This window comes from Thalassophryne amazonica, chromosome 4 (assembly GCF_902500255.1).
Source record: "Thalassophryne amazonica chromosome 4, fThaAma1.1, whole genome shotgun sequence".
NCBI classification, from domain to species: domain Eukaryota; kingdom Metazoa; phylum Chordata; class Actinopteri; order Batrachoidiformes; family Batrachoididae; genus Thalassophryne; species Thalassophryne amazonica.
Window position 1 is genome coordinate 13,869,226 of NC_047106.1, and position 19,913 is coordinate 13,889,138.

The window sequence follows — 19,913 nt, forward strand, 5'->3', positions numbered from 1 at the left end:
GTCATTTTTGATCAGGATATGTCATTCAAAGTGCATATTAAACAAATATGTAGGACTGCTTTTTTGCATTTACGCAATATCTCTAAAATCAGAAAGGTCTTGTCTCAGAGTGATGCTGAAAAACTAATTCATGCATTTATTTCCTCTAGGCTGGACTATTGTAATTCATTATTATCAGGTTGTCCTAAAAGTTCCCTAAAAAGCCTTCAGTTAATTCAAAATGCTGCAGCTAGAGTACTGACGGGGACTAGAAGGAGAGAGCATATCTCACCCATATTGGCCTCTCTTCATTGGCTTCCTGTTAATTCTAGAATAGAATTTAAAATTCTTCTTCTTACTTATAAGGTTTTGAATAATCAGGTCCCATCTTATCTTAGGGACCTCGTAGTACCATATTACCCCAATAGAGCGCTTCGCTCTCAGACTGCAGGCTTACTTGTAGTTCCTAGGGTTTGTAAGAGTAGAATGGGAGGCAGAGCCTTCAGCTTTCAGGCTCCTCTCCTGTGGAACCAGCTCCCAATTCAGATCAGGGAGACAGACACCCTCTCTACTTTTAAGATTAGGCTTAAAACTTTCCTTTTTGCTAAAGCTTATAGTTAGGGCTGGATCAGGTGACCCTGAACCATCCCTTAGTTATGCTGCTATAGACGTAGACTGCTGGGGGGTTCCCATGATGCACTGTTTCTTTTTCTTTTTGCTCTGTATGCACCACTCTGCATTTAATCATTAGTGATCGATCTCTGCTCCCCTCCACAGCATGTCTTTTTCCTGGTTCTCTCCCTCAGCCCCAACCAGTCCCAGCAGAAGACTGCCCCTCCCTGAGCCTGGTTCTGCTGGAGGTTTCTTCCTGTTAAAAGGGAGTTTTTCCTTCCCACTGTAGCCAAGTGCTTGCTCACAGGGGGTCGTTTTGACCGTTGGGGTTTTACATAATTATTGTATGGCCTTGCCTTACAATATAAAGCGCCTTGGGGCAACTGTTTGTTGTGATTTGGCGCTATATAAAAAAAAAAATTGATTGATTGAAATTGATATATAATCCTGCCCTTAAAACACAATAGTCAACAAACCCTGCTTTTTTAAAGTGAATGCTGCTATAATGCTGCACCGAGCGGAATTTTTAAAAACCATTTAACAAAAATCTATTTATTTAAAAAAAAAAAAACATTAAGCAGGTTGGCTTGCAGGTATTTTTTCTTAATAAATTGCAAAACTGGTTAATCTTCCAGCATAGTTCACTGCCTTTGGCGCTATATAAATAAAATTGATTTGATTTGATTTGATAGTGTGTTTCCACTGGTCGATGTGCAAGTGTGTTATCTGCGGAAATAAAAGTATCAGATTGGGACTCGGTATCTTCCAATAAAATCAGGATCAGGGGCAAAAGCAAAAAAAAAAAAAAAAAAACTTGATTGTGAGATCCTTAATTGAAAAACTCAATTGATTAGTGGTGAGGGCTGTGAGTTGTTACATCTGATGTGATCTGTGAAAACTTGGAGATGACTTCATGAACAGGATCAACCACACAACCTTTGTGTGTGTATATATATATATATATATATATATATATATATACGAGGTCTGTCCAAAAAGTATCAGACCTTTTTATTTTTTTCAAAAACCTTATGGATTTGAATCACGTGTGCTTGCATGAGCCAACCTTGAACCTTCGTGTGCATGCGTGAGTTTTTTCACGCCTGTCAGTTGCGTCATTCGCCTGTGAGTAGGCTTTGAGTGAGCACTGATCCTCCCCCCTCGTTGGATTTTCATTTCGAGGAAAATGTCTGAACGATTGGAGCAGCACTGAATCAAATTTTTCCAGAAACTGTGAGAGACACCCAGGTGGAAACCATTCAGAAGATTCAAACGGCTTTCAGTGGCTTTTCAGTCGAGTGAGTATCCGAGGAATTGTGTAAGAGCTGGACATGTCACAACATGTCCTGTGAGACTTCCAACTTCCGCACGTCTTTCATTACAAAATCTCCTGTAACAGTGGAATGTGCCGAAAAAGTGCTGATGTCCACCTCTTCTACAATTTCTCTGGTAGTCAGACGACGTCCCGGATCAACACAGCATTCACTTTGGAAATGATCTTGTCGTTTCAGCCTGTCGATGGCCGCTCGGAGCACGGCGCGCCCTCCGCCATTGTGTGCCGTCTTTAAACCGGTTGTAACACTCCTTAATCTGTGTGATGCCCATAGGATCGTCACCGAAAGCCGTCTGAATCTTCTGAATGGTTTCCACCTGGCTGTCTCTCACAGTTTCTGGAAAAATTTGATGCAGCAAAGCTCCAAATCGTTCCACCTCGCAATGAAAATCCAACGAGAGGGGAGGACCAGTGCTCACACAAAGCCTGCTCACAGGCGAATGATGCAACCGACGGGCATGAAAAAAAATCCCGCATGCGCATGAAGGTTCAAGGTTGGCTCATGCAAGCACACATGATTCAAATCCATATGGTTTTTGAAAAAAATAAAAAGGTCTGATACTTTTTGGACAGACCTCGTATATATATATATATATATATATATATATATATATATATATATATATATATATATATATATATATATATATATATATATATAGGAGAATTGCATTTCTCATGTAAAATTTCATGTAATATCATTTAACATAACTGCAAATTGAAAACAGCAAACATGTACGAGGTCTGTTAGAAAAGTATCCGACCTTATTATTTTTTTCAAAAACCATATGGATTTGAATCACTTGTGATTGTGTCAGCCAAGCTTGAACCCTCGTGCGATTGCGTGAGTTTTTTCATGCCTGTCGGTTGCTTCATTTGCCTGTGAGCAGGCTTTGAGTGAGGTGTGGTCTACCCCTCTCCTCTATTTTTTATTGCGAATAAATGAACGATTTTGATCTTTGCTGCATCAATTTTTTTCTAGAAACTGTAAGAGACCTCCAGGTGGACACCGTTCGAAAAATTAATATGGCTTTCAGGGACGATTTTATGGGGATTAAACAGATTAAGGAGTGTTACTGCCCCTTTAAGGACGGCCCACAACTGCTGAGAGCGCAGCGCGCTCCCAGCGCCGATGGACAGGCTGACACCCCGCACAAACAACCAGATCATTTCCAACCTGAAAGCTTTGTTGATCTGGGACCTCATCTGACTTTCACAAAAAGGCAGAAGATGTGGACATCAGCACGTTTTCCAGCACATTCCACCGTTACAGGAGTTTGTTTTTTTTTCATGGAAAAAGAAGCCAAGGGACGTGCCACGGAGCCGTTCATTACGTGGGACAAAACCACCTCGGTGTTGGTCTCACAGGACGGCTTAAAGGTGGATTTCAGATGGATTCCGGTTGCTTTCCAGTCGTGTGAATATCCAGTTGTGATTGTGCATGAGCTGGACATGCCAGAACATGTCCTGTGAGGCTTCATCGTGGCATTTCTTTTCACCATGCAGCTCCGCCGCGACGCACGGAATTCCTCCGCCTTTGTTCCTCTTTCCATGACAAAAACTCCTGTAACAGTGGAATGTGCCATTCATTTCTAAACTGGACGCTGTCTTGATCCGGTATGTCCTCTGACTAGCACAGGAATTGTGAAAAGATGTGGACATCAGCACTTTTCCCGGCATATTCCGGACAAGCCCCAACATGTCCTGTGAGGCTTCATCACGGCGTTTCTTTGCGCCGAGCGGCTGCACCACAACGCGCCAAACTCCTCCGCACGTCTGTCTTAATGCGCTGAAAAAGTGCTGATGTCCATGTCTTTTCACAATTCCTGTGCTAGTCAGAGGACATACCGGATCAAGACAGCGTCCAGTTTAGAAATGAACGGCACATTTCACTGTTACTGTTCGTCCCTTAGCTTCTTTTTCCATGAAAAAAAAACTCCTGTAACGGTGGAATGTGCCGGAAACAGTGCTGATGTCCACATCTTCTGTCTTTTTGTGAAAGTCAGACGAGGTCCCGGATCAACAAAGCTTTCACGTTGGAAATGATCTGGTTGTTTGTGCGGGGTGTCAGCCTGTCCATCGGCGCTCTCAGCAGTTGTGGGCCGTCCTTAATGGGGCAGTAACACTCCTTAATCTGTTTAATCCCCATAAAATTGTCCCTGAAAGCCATATTAATTTTTCGAACGGTGTCCTCTGGAGGTCTCTTATAGTTTCTGGAAAAAACTGATGCAGCAAAGATCCAAATCATTCAGACATTTATTCACAATAAAAAATAGACGAGAGGGCTGGACCATACCTCACTCAAAGCCTGCTCACAGGCGAATGAAGCAACCGACAGGCATGAAAAAACTCACGCATGCGCACGAGGGTTCAAGCTTGTCTGACGCAATCACACGTGATTCAAATCCATATGGTTTTTGAAAAACAATAATAAGGTCGGATACTTTTCTAACAGACCTCGTAGAAACTGTTCCAAAGCAACGACACAGCAGACAGTGACAAGAGAAACACCTTTTAGAGCGTCCACCTCTGCCAAAAGCAAGGGCCAGATTTGGGCATTACGACACCAAATCAGTGCTAAATTTATTGTAGCAAAGTCATGTAAATAAATTAATTGCATTTGATAATCCATATAGTAAAAGGGGAGTGGTCTCTGTGTGTTTGTTTATCTGGAGCATCAATTGAAATCCAGAAAGAGCTGACTTTTGTCCATTGACGTACTGATGTATTTTTTCACGAGGATTCAAGTCGTGAAAAGGGCAATGTGATCAGACCAATACGCACTTCCACAACAAGAGCCTGTGTTTCAAAATAAAAGCCTGTGAAGTTGATGCAGACCTGACAAAATTCATCAGTCTGTCCATCCTCTAACATCCCAGACAGCAGGTTCAAATCTGGACATTTTCTTTATGCATGTGACCCCAAACCCAGAATTAACTAAACAGCAGCATTGTGTCTCAGCAGTGTCTCACACAGGCCAAAAAAGAAGGAGGGGGGGGGGGAGGATTTGATCTAATGTGAACACTGTCACAGTGCAAATATAAAACGTCAGTTATTCATAATTTCTTTACATGGAATATTTTTCTGGTTAAGCAGCTTCAGAAAAGCAACTGGCAGCAAAAATTCATGTTAGAAAATGTATAAATTTCATTTAATAAATTCCTAGAATATTTTCCATGTCAATACTTTAAAAAGTGTAGCATAACTGTAAACAGATTTTCCTCAAAAGTCAACTGTTCCTGCTCTACAACTGACCACATTGGGAACCCGTGGTTCTACCACGGCCCATCGTCCTGGTGAACTATATATCATTTTGCCTTGAATTGACAATTTACCCTACGGTCACATTAGCTACAAGCACCAGAGACAAAGCAGTGACTTGCCATTGATTTTAATTCAGCTGTGTTTGGCATTTTTTCTCATATATTTTGTAAATGTTAGTGAGAAATAAACTCTTCTAAATCTGAAAAAAACCCCGCTGTTTTTGTAACTAAAGTGTAATCTAAAGTGATTTACAAGACATCTTACGGTGTGCATGCAAAACATTGTAAATCTGTGCTTCAGCCTTACACACATCTGCTGAAATATGAATAAGGAGGCAGATGTTGAATATCCTGGAAAATTGCAAAAGATTCCCAATAATACAGTCTGTATTCCTGCAGCTTTGCAGCGTGCCACTGCTGTATTTACTGTTTATTCATGCAATACAAGCATCATGATCACCAATGCTCACACAAACAACCAAACACCAAAACAAAAACCCATCCATCCATCCATCCATTTTCTTCCGCTTTATCAGGAGTCGGGTCGCGGGGGCAGCAGCTCAAGCAAAGCTGTCCAGACCTCCCAATCCACACACACCTCCTCCAGCTCCTCCGGGGGAACCCTGAGGCATTCCCAAGCCAGCCAAGAGACGTAGTCCCTCCAGCGTGTCCTGGGTCTTCCCCGGGGCCTCCTCCCAATGGGACGTGCCCGGAACACCTCTCCAGCGAGGTGTCCAGGGGGCATCCGGAAAAGATGCCCGAGCCACCTCAGCTGGCTCCTTTTGACGTGGAGGAGCAGCGGCTCGACTCAAAAACAAAAATGCAAAAAGACTCATTTGAGGAAAGATGTTTTCCACCAGCTTTTCTCTGGTTCAAACAGCTGTAAGGTGCACAGCTGTAATGCACAGAGCTGCGCGCACACACACACACACACACACACACACCATAGAGCCAAATAAATAAACTAGAGCAACAGTAAGCAGGAAAACAAAACCAGCTGAATCAGTTTAAAGATTGCAGAACGTTGCGCTGACTCGCTGCAAGTTGACCCGTTCTGCAATGGACGCGCCGCTGCTGTGGTGGTAACATAATGAGTCAGCCCTCTCTTTCTTCTGTCTGGCCGCATGGTATAAATCTACAGGATTTTTTGCTTTCTTCTTTTTCTGCTATAACAACAAACATTTCTGCCCTTTGGTGGGAAAAAGCTTCATAACCATTTTTCTTTTTTTTCTTTTTTATAAGTTGGTGGTAACTCACGGGAATGTGAGCTTCAGTCAGTTTTATGATGTTCCATCTTTTTTAATGGATGCAGATTTTGTTCTGTTCTTCACACTGATGCATCCCAGCACGTCCGTGTTTTGTTGACACTGCTCGCGCTCAGCGTGCTGCACATGTTGTGTGTTGGGCAGCGATGCACAAAGTGTGAAGCTTGTGTGAGACACAGTTTAGCAGCACACTGACAGAAATTCAATTTTGCTCAGGCTGATATAGCGCCATCTGTTGGCTAAAGCAGCTGACAAATGAGTCGTTCTGCAGGCGTGTCTGGAGCTGTGCGTGACTTCAGTGCATATGTTGCACCATTTGTGAGTGCATTCCTCTCAGTTTTGTTTGAGGCGTTTCTGCACCGATTCCTGGTTCTCGTCAGAGGCAGAGGCCGAGGTAAAGAATTCCTGTTAGCATCGACGCTTATCACAGACTTCTGATCTACAGGTTCACGATGGCAGTCTAACCATTCTGAGCATCACCAGAGATGACAGAGGGGCGTACACCTGCCGCGCCTACAGCGACCAGGGGGAAGTTCTCCACACGACCCGGCTGCTGGTTCAAGGTACTGACCGAGTGACATCACTGCGTTTGTGCCGCGTCTCTATTGGGTGTCAAGTCGAGGGATCAAATGTAAAATATCAGGAGATGTTTGGGTCATGTTAGTATGGAAGCCTGTTGATGTTTCGGTGAGGTCAAAGGTTAGCGTTACTGGAAGGTTAAAAAAAAAGGAGATAAAACCTGCTTGTGAGCACGATAACTTTTATGGTACACACCAGATTATTACCAAACTTGATGTATATACTGGGTAACCTGAGTCCAAGAACTGTATTGATTGGGGGGTCAGGAGGTTAAAGGTTATTATGGGAGGAGATTTTTAAAACTATAAAATGCTCCAGAAAAATCTCCAGTGCATTCTCGATCATGATGTAATGTATATACCGTATTTTCCAGAGTATAAGTCGCCCTCTTTGTCTACATGTGGAACTCACTCTTTAATGCCGCATTCACGCCGGACGCCACGCGAGCGACGGCTGCGACAGGTTGCCATGTACTCCCTATGGAAGGACGCGTTGTGGTGCCACAAAAGTCCAAGCCACGCGATGGACGTGAATGAAGTGATTTTGAGCAATTGGCGCGGTTGTGGTGCGATATCGCATTGCGTCGCATCGCCCTCTTCCCCAAGTTGAAAAATCTGAACTTTTTCATCTTGTCACGTCGCAATGACCAATCAGGGACTGGATATGTAGTGACGTGGAGATGTCTGGAGTTTATACTTGATGTGGACATGTCCTGACTCTGGCAGCCATCCTGTGAACAGGACTTATGTCCCTTTTGTCCTTTATTTCACAATTATGACAGAGTTTGAGGGGAGAGCGAGCAGCAGCAGCAACCAGTTTCGTTTTTCTTTTCTTTTTTCCCACGTGCGTGTGCGAAAGAATCGTCCGTGAAGATAATTTTATTAACCACACAGATGTATAATAACACAAATGGTGAATGGTTTATAACACAATTATGACAAAGTTTGAGGGGAGAGCGAGGAACTGCAGCGGCAGCCAGTTTTTTTTTTATTTATTTTTTTTTTTATTCACGTGCGTGCGCGAACGGGACAGGAGGTCCTCAGACTGGGTCCTGGAGAGGCGGAAGTACCCCTGAAAGCGGCCGTCATCCAGACGCAGCTCCTGCAGCAAATGATGAATTTGTGGCATTGCGTGGCGTCCGGACGATGGTGACGCGTCCGTCGCCAGGCAAGAGATGCAAATTTGTGGCGTCCGGTGCGAATGTGGCATAACACAGCATTTCCCTGTCTGTGTGCATTTCACAGCCCAACTCCAAGAACCCTGTTGGTTATTGGTCGATAAGGTCAAGGTCACTAGAAGCATTTATTTAAAAAACAACTGCTTGTGAGCATGATAACTTCTACCGTAGCCTGACTCCAAGAACCCTGTTGGTTATGGTCTAATGAGGTCAAAGGTCACAGTAACCTGAAGGTTTAAAAAAAACTGCTTGTGAGCATTAATTTCTTTCTTATCAACCAAAATGTGAGCAAACTTTGTATGTATGTTACACAGTCTGACTATAAGAACCATATTGATTTTGTGCTCTAAAGGTCAAAGGTCACAGTAACCTGAAGGTAAAAAAAAAACTGCTTGTGACATTAATTTTTTTCTTATGAACCAAACTGTGAGCAAACTTTATATGTATGTCACACAGCCATATTGATTTTGCCCTCTAAAGGTCAAAGGTCAGTGGAAGCATTTATGATCCTAAAGTTGCCTCGTAAGGCACTGCTATGTCGTTCCTCTGCAACGCCTGCTTCTCGTTTCTTCCACTTGAAGCTGAGCAGTGCTCTGATGCTTTGATGTACCTGCGATACCTTGCAGGTCTGGCTATCCATCAGTCAATAGCTTCGTCTGGGGCTCTCGGTGCATGTGTACGTGCAGAGCGGGATGTGTGTGTGTGTCAGAACACAGCCGCCTGTCTCCGCTCCATTAACTTGGCTCTCTGCTCGCCGCTCTGCAGATAGGTAGATGGGTGTGATACGAGTCCGGCTGACGGGCTGCAGGAGCGAAACGTGTGTATTTTAAAAGCAGAGAGAGTGCGAGCTTTGCTTTGTTGCTCGACTTCATCAGCTGCAAACAGACAAACAACGTTCTTCCATATGTGCAGCTGATGTGGGCAAGTGCACGCACAGTACTCATAAAAACTAAAACGGCACTCACTGCAGAGCACAGTGACAACGTCCAATGAGCAGGTTTTAATTACTGTCATTGTTATTAGTATTGTTATTATTTATTTATTTATTTTAGTAAATAAATACCATTCTAATACAGTTACATTTTTTCCGCAAATCTGATTGGTTAATCGTGTAAAATATCATGCGTATAATATCTGTGGAACAGTGGCCAAAGATGTATTACTCCGCGCCCTGACCGTTGAATGTCATTCCTGTCCTCCGCGCGAAACTGTGCATGTGCAGTATTGTTGGACACAGAACTGTGGAGGCGCACAATTCATCAGAACACCGGCTGCGCGTGCTGCTAGCTGTTAGCGCTGTTAGCTCAGAGTGAGAAAAAGTTGCGTGCCAGCGCCACCGCAGAAATGGGTGAATTTAAGCTACTGTACGAAAGTATTGATTTGGATTCTGATACAGAATTACAGTTGTATGTTTGATGGACTTTCACATTTGATGGATTACTCCGTGCCCTGACTGTTGGAGAGACGCTCACTGCCTCACGGTAAGCTTCGCCGACCGAATTACCAACAGGAAAAATAAACCGTGCAAACGATGGAATTGGATTAGAATGAGAATAACCCCGTTATGTCTCATGATGTGCGGACGTTCATGCTGTTATACGGTCGAACATATTCCGTTATCCGTAAAACTACCTTTTATCGGCTCCACTACACATCGCCGGTAAAGCTGTATGTTCAAGATGAGATGTCAAACTTAATAATTTATTATTAATGTACAGATTTTTTGGAATAGGTAACAGCAGTTCAAAATGGCTGATAACTTATCTTGGCGCAAGTGGGTTTGGCCTCTCCAGTTAGGTGTAGAAGGACCCACGGGATCCAGCAAAAAAAAAAAAAGAAGAAGCTTGATTGTATGACTCACAGTTCAGAAGTTATAACCAGAATGTTAAAAAAAGGGGGGTCATTATAGTGCCACCATGAGGATGATGATTTTTTTTTATTTTTATCTTGAGGAGTGGTGGTGATTTTGGTTCTACTTGCTAAGTTTCGTTTTTCTAACCCTTGCAGTTTCTGACGTCCAGCTATTTCTGGAGGAGAAATTAATAATTCGGAATAACAATAACTATGGATGACTTTTTGCCTTACTGACAAAAATGGTCTTAAACAGGTGATTTTAAAGTGCGATTTAAAGTCACAGTCGACTTGCTGATCTGGGTCTGGATCCAGAGTTTAATTGGTGCCTTCTCTTCAAACAGTATTTGCAGTCAGTGTTTAGTGTTTGTGTGCTCGTGCTCAGCAGTTTGTTGGAGATAAATCTGTGTTTTGGACCTGCGTGGAAGCGGCGATGCGTGTGATGTAAATGCATTAAGGCTTCAGGCCTTTAGTGGACTCGCTGAGACTTCAGCATCTGTCAACATGCTGCAGACGGACCGTTCATTTTTACCGTTTTATTAAAAGGGACAGACTAACTCTGTTAAATCATTGTTACTAATTAACCATCTACTTATCTTTTACAGCTGGGTTATATGAGGCTAAATCCCTCTTTCAAAAGTAATTACTGAAAAGGAAATGCAAAGTAAAATAAACGTAAATCACATTTTCCCAAACTTTAAAATTACATCTCATTATTAACAGTAAACAAACTGAGCAGCTCTACAGTAAACAAACTGAGCAGCTCCGCAGTAAACAAACTGAGCAGCTCTACAGTAAACAAACTGAGCAGCTCTGCAGTAAACAAACTGAGCAGCTCTACAGTAAACAAACTGAGCAGCTCTGCAGTAAACAAAGTGAGCAGCTCTGCAGTAAACAAACTGAGCAGCTCCGCAGTAAACAAACTGAGCAGCTCCGCAGTAAACAAACTGAGCAGCTCTGCAGTAAACAAACTGAGCAGCTCTGCAGTAAACAAACTGAGCAGCTCTACAGTAAACAAACTGAGCAGCTCTGCATTTGTCGTTTTCCCTGGCCATTTATCCACAATGCAAATCAAAGAAGGGTTTTATGCAATCGCGGGTAATTACTAATATCAAAATAGGTCTAATGCATGTCCATTAATTAGGCGAAGTAGGGCTTATCAAGCTATGAATATAAACCTACCGTTCTGAAGGATGTTTTTATATTTCATCTTCACCTGCTGCCAGGTGCGTTTGGCACTGCTATTGCATCTGAAATATTGACAGGATTAGGAATAGCAATCATCCAGTCAAGGTAGCCTATTTAGGAAATATTAAATTAACCTAACATTTATTAGTAGGCCTATGCCCACTTCTGAATCATGTTGCATCTGGGCGTAATTAATGAAAGAAGGTCATTTTTTTTACACATATTAGACATTCCACAGGTTAATCATCTGTAAGAGATTTGGAGAACAATTGAATTGTACGTACGCATTTACCCGATCAGCAATACGTTGCCAACAAGCCTGTCTTGCTTTATTGGCAGACGATGTGTTCAATTTCCCCCTTAACATTAATTTAAATTCCTCGTAGCTCCGCATAATAATTGTGCGTTCTTCTTCGGTAAAGTAAGGTGACCGCGGCATCATTGAAAAATGGTGACGTGTGCTGCAACCTGCCCCTTTTATGTGAACGCGCACAAACTCCAATTAGGTTAACACAGGTTCAACAAATCAACATCTTATTCAGCGTTGTAGTACCGATTAACACCACTTGAGGGAACCAGGTTTTGTCAACCACGGTTTAAGAGGTTGACTCTGGGTTACATCTGAGTAAGTTAACCCCGCTACGTAGTACAGGCCCCAGCTCTACAGTAAACAAACTGAGCAGATCCACAGTAAACAAACTGAGCAGCTCTACTGTAAGGTGAATGATTCAGCTCCACTCAGCTCATGTTAGTTGTGATACACCTGCCCGGCCATGTTTCTTCTGTTGTCCCACTGATACACCAACACTTATAAAGTAGGCTACCAGCGAACAGCGGATTTTTGTAGCGTCCAATCCAGCTGTCTTGTTGAAGCTTATTTTTCCACAAATGTATTTCTCGCAAACAAGGTTGCTGCAAAATGTAAGTACAGCGCTCAGAGGCTTGATTACTAATGATATCTAAAGACCCCAAGCAGACTGGGGTTGGCATAACCATAACCCTCACTGAATGGGTTTTCTATCCAGCTCAATTCACATCTCGTGTGTGTGTGTGTGTGTGTGTGTATATACACGTTAATTAAGGTAATAAGGGCCTTTGTTGTCATTGTACAGTCATACAGAGAGATGTGTCCTCCGCGTTTAACCCATCCTAATTACACTTAGACACAACCCAACCACTGGGGGCAGTAGACAGCCACAGCCCGGCACCCGGAGAGAAACTCCAGATGCAGAGACGCTGCCTTGTTCAGGGGCAGAGAAAGGAGCAAACCCTAATTAAGCAGGGTTTTTTTTTTTTTTTTATTGTGGGAAGAAACCAAGTACCTGGAGGAAACCCACACAGACACGGAGGAGAGAATGAAGGACCAGGTGCGAAGCAATCCCACGACCTTCTTGCTGTGAGGCAACAGTGCTAACCCACAGTGAGTTTGTGCGTGCATGTACGCGATGTGTCCAGGAAATGGCCTTCAACTGTTGCATTCCAACTGTCAAGGCACTCTTGAACCAGAGACATCTGGAATAAGGAGGAAAAGAACTGGACCGGGGAGGTGATGGTCTAGTGGTTAAGTGTTGAGCTTCAGACCAGAGGAACCTCAGTTCAAGCCCCAGTCTGGCCGTACAATCACTACAAGGTCCTTAATCCCCAAGTTGCTCCCGGTGTGTAGTGAGCGCCTTGCACGGCAGCACCATGACATCGGTGTGTGAGTGTGTCTGTGTGAATGGGTGAATGCGAGGCGTCATTGTAAAGCACTTTGAGCTTCTGATACAGATGGAAAAGTGCTATATAAATGCAGTCCATTTACCATTTGACTGTTGCTCAGTGGTCCAAAGTCCTCTTTTCTGGTAAAAGTGACAGTCCCGTAGTACCCCCCTCCTTCCCAGTCTGATGTCCACAAAATGTGTCACACATAAGGTGATGGGTTCTGGAATTGCTCAGGCTACACCCAAATTTATCAAAGGTCAATCTTTGGGGTCAGGATTATTGGAGTCAAAGGTCAACCCTTTTTCCCACTACAAAATCCTTCGTAGGTGGATTGGTCAGGTATTTTTGATTTTTTTTTTTTTTTTTTTTTTTTTTTTTTTAATTTTACCTAAAGGTCAAGGAATTTAATGTTCAATCCAGTTTGGACAAAATATGACGCTCAGTTGGGTAGATTCCAGAATGGGTCTGGTAAAGTCAGCTACCCATCAACCATTTGGGTGAAGGTCAAGGTCATTGGGGTCAGTAGGCAGTTTGCTGTCGTCCTTCCTGTCTTCATGCCCACGAGTGCATTTATTTAATCTGTCCCAACTTTATGTCGTTATCAGGCCGCTGTGTCTTTTTTAGCCCCTGCAACAGACTGGCGTGTGTGGAAACGACACGCTAATGTCTTCTGATCATTTTGTCAAGTCCCCGATTCTCAGCGAGTGCAACAGAAACTTTAACCTGTGTCATATTAAATGGGCGTGAAAAGAATATTGCAACAGGTCTCAAGGGAAATATGTTACGCCACTATCTGTGCACGCACACACACACGTTCAAGTCCTAGATCACTTTTTATTAGTATTTAAAGCATGTGGTTTTTATTAGCATTTAAAGCAGGCGATAGAAAAGCAGAGTACACTTGAAATAAGATGTAAAAGTTTGGGTGCTGTGAGAAGCAGCAGCGTGACTTAAGAACCACAACGAGGAGTCGTGAGTCTGATGTCAACTGAGTCAACTGATGTATGAAGCCGTGCACGTCGAGAGGAAAATAAGCAAGAGGCTCAGAGCAAGAGGCTGGGCCTGGACTCATAAAAGGCAGCTTACCTCTCATGGCTTCGACTGTTTTATTGAGACTTAAGCAAAACCTTTTCACAGTGTGAAGTATGCACAAGTTCTGAGGCGGACTGTTAAGGCTGCCTGCATGCCGTGGTGATGTATCGTAAATAACGCGTCACGTGGGCTTTTTCTCATCGACTCGGCCCAAAAACAAGCCGACATTTCCAAACGTGGAACCACACAGGTTAGATTTTAAAAGTTACTTTATTGTGCAGGTAATGTGTGTAGTAGTTGTGCAACACGTGACAGTGTTCACTTTTCTAGAGATTTTTTTTTTTCTTTTGGATGAGAAACGAAGAACAGTTTGTTGGATTTTCCACAAATTAAGAGTGAAAAATGTAAACTCACGTGTTCAGATGGAGCAAGAAAATCAGTTGGAAAGGCAAAAGTTTCACATGAGAGCAGCTATAACATTTAGTTTTACATTCAAAATGTCCAATTGGGTCTAAACTTGGTGAAATGATTGAGGGTCAGCCAAGGGTGCAGTAATTCAGTTTAGAGAAAAATCAGTTCGTTACAAGTCATGGTCACAAACAAAGGTCAAATTTTGGGTCCAGTGCTTATACATGGGGGGAATTTAGATATTTAGCTATTTTGAGAAATTGGTTAAAGTTACAGCTATGGTTGCTATTAAACACAAATATGAAGTCATATGTCACCTTTCTATTGGTCACGTGACTTTTAACCTTGACTGGCATTGAAAGTTTAAATTCAAGGTCATAACTGTTTAATGCAGTCAGTTTGGGGACAGTATGGATTAAACACAGTGGACAGGTTGTGTGTTATTCAAAGATACAGTGGTTTAATTTTGGACAGATTTGATGACATATCAAGGCCAAACACAGAGAGATATATTAATGTATGACTGAATTGGGTGTTACATGTTACATAGGGTTAGGTGATAAAACAATCACAGTAACATATCACGATAAAGTTTACATTGATATCGATGAAATAAGAGCCTGTTATACAGCAGAATACATATATATAAATGTCCAGTATGGTGTGGAACTGGATTGAAATGCAGATCTTGCTGTTTGATTTCTGACAGAAGACATTTGTTGTTTCTAAAACCATTTTCTTTTTCTTTTAGGGCCTCCATTCATTGTCTCACCACCTGAAAACATCACCGTAAACATATCCCAGAATGCACTCTTCACCTGCCAAGCGGAGGCATATCCTGGCAATCTGACCTACACCTGGTTTTGGGAAGAAGACAACGTCTATTTCAAGAAGTAAAGTTATGAACAACTTTACTTCTGTACTGTAGCTGCTGTTTGACCAAAGGAAACGTCTTACTTAGTGTGCAGTGGCATAAAAAATTGAAGTTTGTTGGCGATTGTCGGACCTTCTGCAGCTACTGTGTTGTTGGAAGTGGAAAAAGTAATCACACGTCAATACCTAATGTCACAATCGCAAGGTTATATTATTTAGTGAAGCCAAGCTAGCTCCATTAGCAGTTGTGTTAGCTAGCTTGCTTGCATAGTTATTAGCCAAATAATAAAATAGCACTTTAAAATAATGAATTTGTGTTATCCAGCTGTGTTTTAAAGTTTGCTACAAATTTGGCAGAATTTTAGAAAAATTTATAGTTTGATGTCATTAGCTAATATGGCAGCGCTGGTATTTTCAACACTGTTCATTTCTGTCATCTCAAAGGTTCACATCAAATTTTCCAACATCTCTGTCTTGTCCGACATCAGCAAAAAACGCAATGATTAGCACCAATTACTCAAGAAATGATTATGTTTTTTGCCTCATTGGGAGAATTTTCTTGAATCAATTTCATATCAACTAATTATTAGCTGCTGAATTTTGCAGCCAAGATACAAATGTGATCAGTCAGTTAAAAAAAACAAAAAAAAAAAACAAAAAAACAGAAATGGACACCTTTAAAAACAAATGTTTGTCTCTTAAAAAAAGCAGAAAAAATACGTAGCATATTCATTATCTTGGAGGAGTTGAAGATACTACAATAACCAGCATGCATTGCATAGAGTGACATCCAAGGTCATACTGATGTTTAATGCAGCTTACTGGAGTCAAGTACTTTCTGACTTGTGCGTTCTACCCTCCAAACAACCAGAACAATCAAAGCTATATTTTGTCCTCCAGCAGCTAATACAGTCCTCGCAATAACTTTAAACTGGTTGAGTGCAGGGACCCCAAATTTCCACCATTTATGCATGTCTGGAGGATTTTTGTCAAGTTCGATAATTTGTGACCTTGATCTAATTTTCAAGGTTACAGAGCATAAAAACTGAAAAATGCAGTGCAGTAACTTTCTACAGATTGGGTGTAAGGTCTCCAAATTTGCACTGTTTATGGGGACATAAGGCCTATAGGCCAGTAGCTCATTTTCATTTTATTTATTTACTTTTGGTTGTCCTCAGTTGTTCAGGGTCATCACAGTGGATCTGATATAGTTTATGAAATTGTAATTGACTTCTTAATTTTGTTTCTTTTTTAAACTCCTATTGCTACATTTGCTCCTATTTTGCTCCTGTTGCTATTGTCTGAGCTCTTGTTGTTTGCAAGCTAGATTTTCTGTGTTATTAGACTCGACCCTTGTGACACCTGCACAGGTGTCGGACACAACAGACTGGTGAGATGCATGTTTTTTGATTGTCACCATCAGAGGGCACTGCAGTCATTTGCAACAAAAATTTAAACCAAAAAAAATGTAAGAATCTGAGTCACTTTAGTTTTAAATCATATGGTTCTTAGTGATGGAGTCTAAAATAATTATTTCTTCCACTGTTGCTATATTGCAGTGATGACATCAGAGCTCTCAGCCAATCAGCACCTGATGGTCAAGTTAAGGACTCATTGGCTCAGTCACTCTTTCACAATCAATAAATCTGCTTGGATCTAGATTGTTTTTTTAAAATTGGGGAGCAGTTACAAAGAGGGTCTGGACTCTTAAGATTGCTTATTTCCATTATCTGGGTGAAAGCAACCCCTCTTGTGGGCTGGAGGGCCAAATACAAGTTGGATTCATTCACCCTATTGAGATATCCCATAATCCCTTGCGCGCCATAGAGTTGCTGCAGTCTAAACAACATAGAGAAACCACATGACAACAATTGCAAATGAACATACTACCAAAATGTAAATTTTTATGCCTTGGGTGTTTATATTGGATGGGATTTTTATTGTTTTTATTATTATGGATTTTACTGTTTTTATTGTGTTTTTTTTCTTCTAATTGTTTTTAATCATGCATTGTATGCAGTATATGAGTCCAAGATGAATTTCCCTTTTTGGGATAATAAAGTATATCGTATCATATCGACTGCATACATGAGACCCTGAAAACTTGTGGGTCGGCTACATTTAACCTGCATGGAACTTCATAAAAACAAACTGAATTTCAGACATATATATTACTCTGGAACAAACAGGACAAACAGTGATGTAAAGGACAATAAGCAGGACGTTAAAGAGAAAACTTCACTTTCCCCCAGAACGACATGTACAGGAAGCGATCGCGGCTCACAGCAACTCCCATTGTAAATTACTGAGAAACAACCTGAGCTTCTCGCATGTTTACATAAAACAAACACAATAACAACATCTACAAACCCAGATAACATATTCACGAGAGTTTTAGGCACAATATACAAAGAGTTTTTTGTGTAGCGGTTAAAGTGCAGCATTATCAGAGCATCTCAATATAGTTCTCAATGTTAATGACATCTTGCAGAGCGGCAAACTCTGAAGTTTTGCAAGATTTTGTGGGATTTGAAACCTCAATAGGGCGAATGCAAAATCTTGAAATTTTTGTGTGTGTCTTGGGGGGGGGTTACAAAGAGGGCTGGACTAGTAAAACAGCTGTATTGTTGGCATTATTTGGATGAATTCCCCCCTCTTGTGGGCTGGAGGACCAAATGCATGTTCTGGCAAAATCTGGGGAGTTTGTAAAAATAAATAAAATGCACACCATCATAGCAACACACACACACACGCTCATCTTCAACGGCTTACACCAATTAAGGATCACGGGGGTGCTGGAGCTTATCCCAGCAGTCAGGGTGTGAGGCGCGGTACACCCTGGACAGGACGCCAGTCTGTCGCAGGGTCACATATAGACAAACAAACATGCACACACCAGCACGCACACCTACAATCCACCGAACCTGCACGTTTTTGGTTGTGGGAGGAAGCTGAAGCACCTGGAGGAAACCCACACAAACACGGGGAGAACATACAAATGCCACAAAGAAAGGCCACAGGTGGGAATCGATCCCATGACCTTCTTGCTCTGAGACAACAGTGCTAACCGCTAATCCACTGTGCTGCCTCATAGTAGCACACTGGTGATAAGTTTTAAAAAAACAGATGAGTTAAACCTTGCGATCTGTCCGTGCACGCCTGTTATCCCAGTACCTGTGAGTGCCGTGCTGCTGTGTGAGTCCGCGACCTTTAGTGTGTGTCGCTGCTGTGTGCTTGTGGTTGTGTGCCAGCACAGTGTCCCACTGTGCCCTCAGTGGCAGAAAAAGTGGCCCTAGCAGTCTGTCCGAATCATGCCAGGCAGGTTAGTTCAGTCTGATGACGATATCACATGACAGCGGCTTTGTGCCATCATATGGCGATCATGCAGTGATGATCTGAAGCTTAGTCCAGACCTCTGCGCTCTCCCCGGAGCTGCTACAGTCTGACACTGAAAACAAGTCCTAGAACAGCTGGAAAGCAAGTGAGCCAGATTTTGATTTTGCAAACAAGCGATTTGGGTACTTGGGGTTTTCATGGAGGAAGTGCGTTGCAAAGCCTCGCCTCGAATTAGCGTGTGAACGCAGATCGGCAGCATGGATTAGCTGCTCCAGGGTCAGCGCAGTAAGTGACTGTGATCATTACACTAGTCAGAATTTGGCAGTTGTGGAAATAAAAAGTTTTCTGTTGAGACCGAAGTATAAACATGGACGTGGAAATGTCAGCTTTCAAATGCAGCTGTACACTTTGTTATAATGTCTGTTAAATTAGCTAATACAAGTCTAGCTAATGACATAGCTAATGCTAGCAGTATTTGGCAGTGGTGTCAAGCATGAGAAAGAGTAGCGCCACCAACAGTCCTGCAGTGTTACAGCTTTGAAACACAATAATGTGAACCCATTAGCCAGACTTTCTCTCGATGTTGTGAAAATCAGTTCAATTAAAATGTCATAATGTTGTAACCAGGCTGCAACGTCCCGCGCTGAAAAATTAAGAAGGAAGTGCAAACCTTGCAGTTCTTTGAATGGGCACTTAAGCCTGGCCCGAAAAGCGAGATAGTCGCCATAAAACCCCATGTTAAAATCTCAAAATTTTCAGCAGAAATAAAAATGTTTACAATTTAGTACAAACACCAGTTTTGGTCTCTTTATCTAGTTTACCCCTTCATGACAACTGTACAGGAGTGAATTTTAATCAGTTTAAGCTATAAACATATGAATAAATGGAGTGCTCTCACTTTGTGTGACAACTACTATGTTGGCTCAAAGTAGCCACCAGCTAGCTACTAGCAGCGACTGCTAGCTGCTGTGGACTTGATTGTCGTTTGTAAGCATTTTATTCCACATATTTGAGAAAATATGGCTTACTACATGGTTAATTGTACTAACTTTCTAAGAAGTCAGTGCTCCAATGTGCGAAATTTGAGCATTATTTGATTTAAGTTAGCACCATTAGCACTAATGAGCAGGTAGTGGGAGATCTTGGTGTTATTTGCTCTATTGTTACTGTCGCAAAATGCTTGCCATCATTTTTAAAGCCAGCACCCAGGCTACCCATAATGAAAACCACCGCTCAGTCCACAAAAATTTAAGTGAATAAAACATCTGGATCATGTTTGTGTTAGCTTGTTTAGTAACTCACAATTCTTGTTTAAT

The 19,913-nt window shown here is 42.1% G+C and overlaps 1 protein-coding gene and 1 long non-coding RNA gene across 4 annotated transcripts in view; one reads left to right on the plus strand and one right to left on the minus strand.

The window, feature by feature from the left end:
- igsf9ba (immunoglobulin superfamily, member 9Ba) overlaps positions 1 to 19,913 on the plus strand; it is a 189,937-nt gene that overhangs the window by 121,230 nt on the left and 48,794 nt on the right. For all 3 annotated transcript variants that reach the window (XM_034169130.1, XM_034169128.1, XM_034169129.1), the window contains exons 5-6: positions 6,898 to 7,015; positions 15,140 to 15,281. In XM_034169130.1, coding sequence (XP_034025021.1) covers positions 6,898 to 7,015; positions 15,140 to 15,281 — 260 coding nt within the window. The remainder of the gene's footprint in view (positions 1 to 6,897; positions 7,016 to 15,139; positions 15,282 to 19,913) is intronic.
- LOC117509430 lies at positions 315 to 18,318 on the minus strand. Its single transcript, XR_004560404.1, has 3 exons — positions 18,174 to 18,318; positions 7,506 to 7,508; positions 315 to 327 (listed from the first exon to the last, which is right to left on the minus strand). It is a non-coding gene; the product is annotated as an uncharacterized LOC117509430 (long non-coding RNA).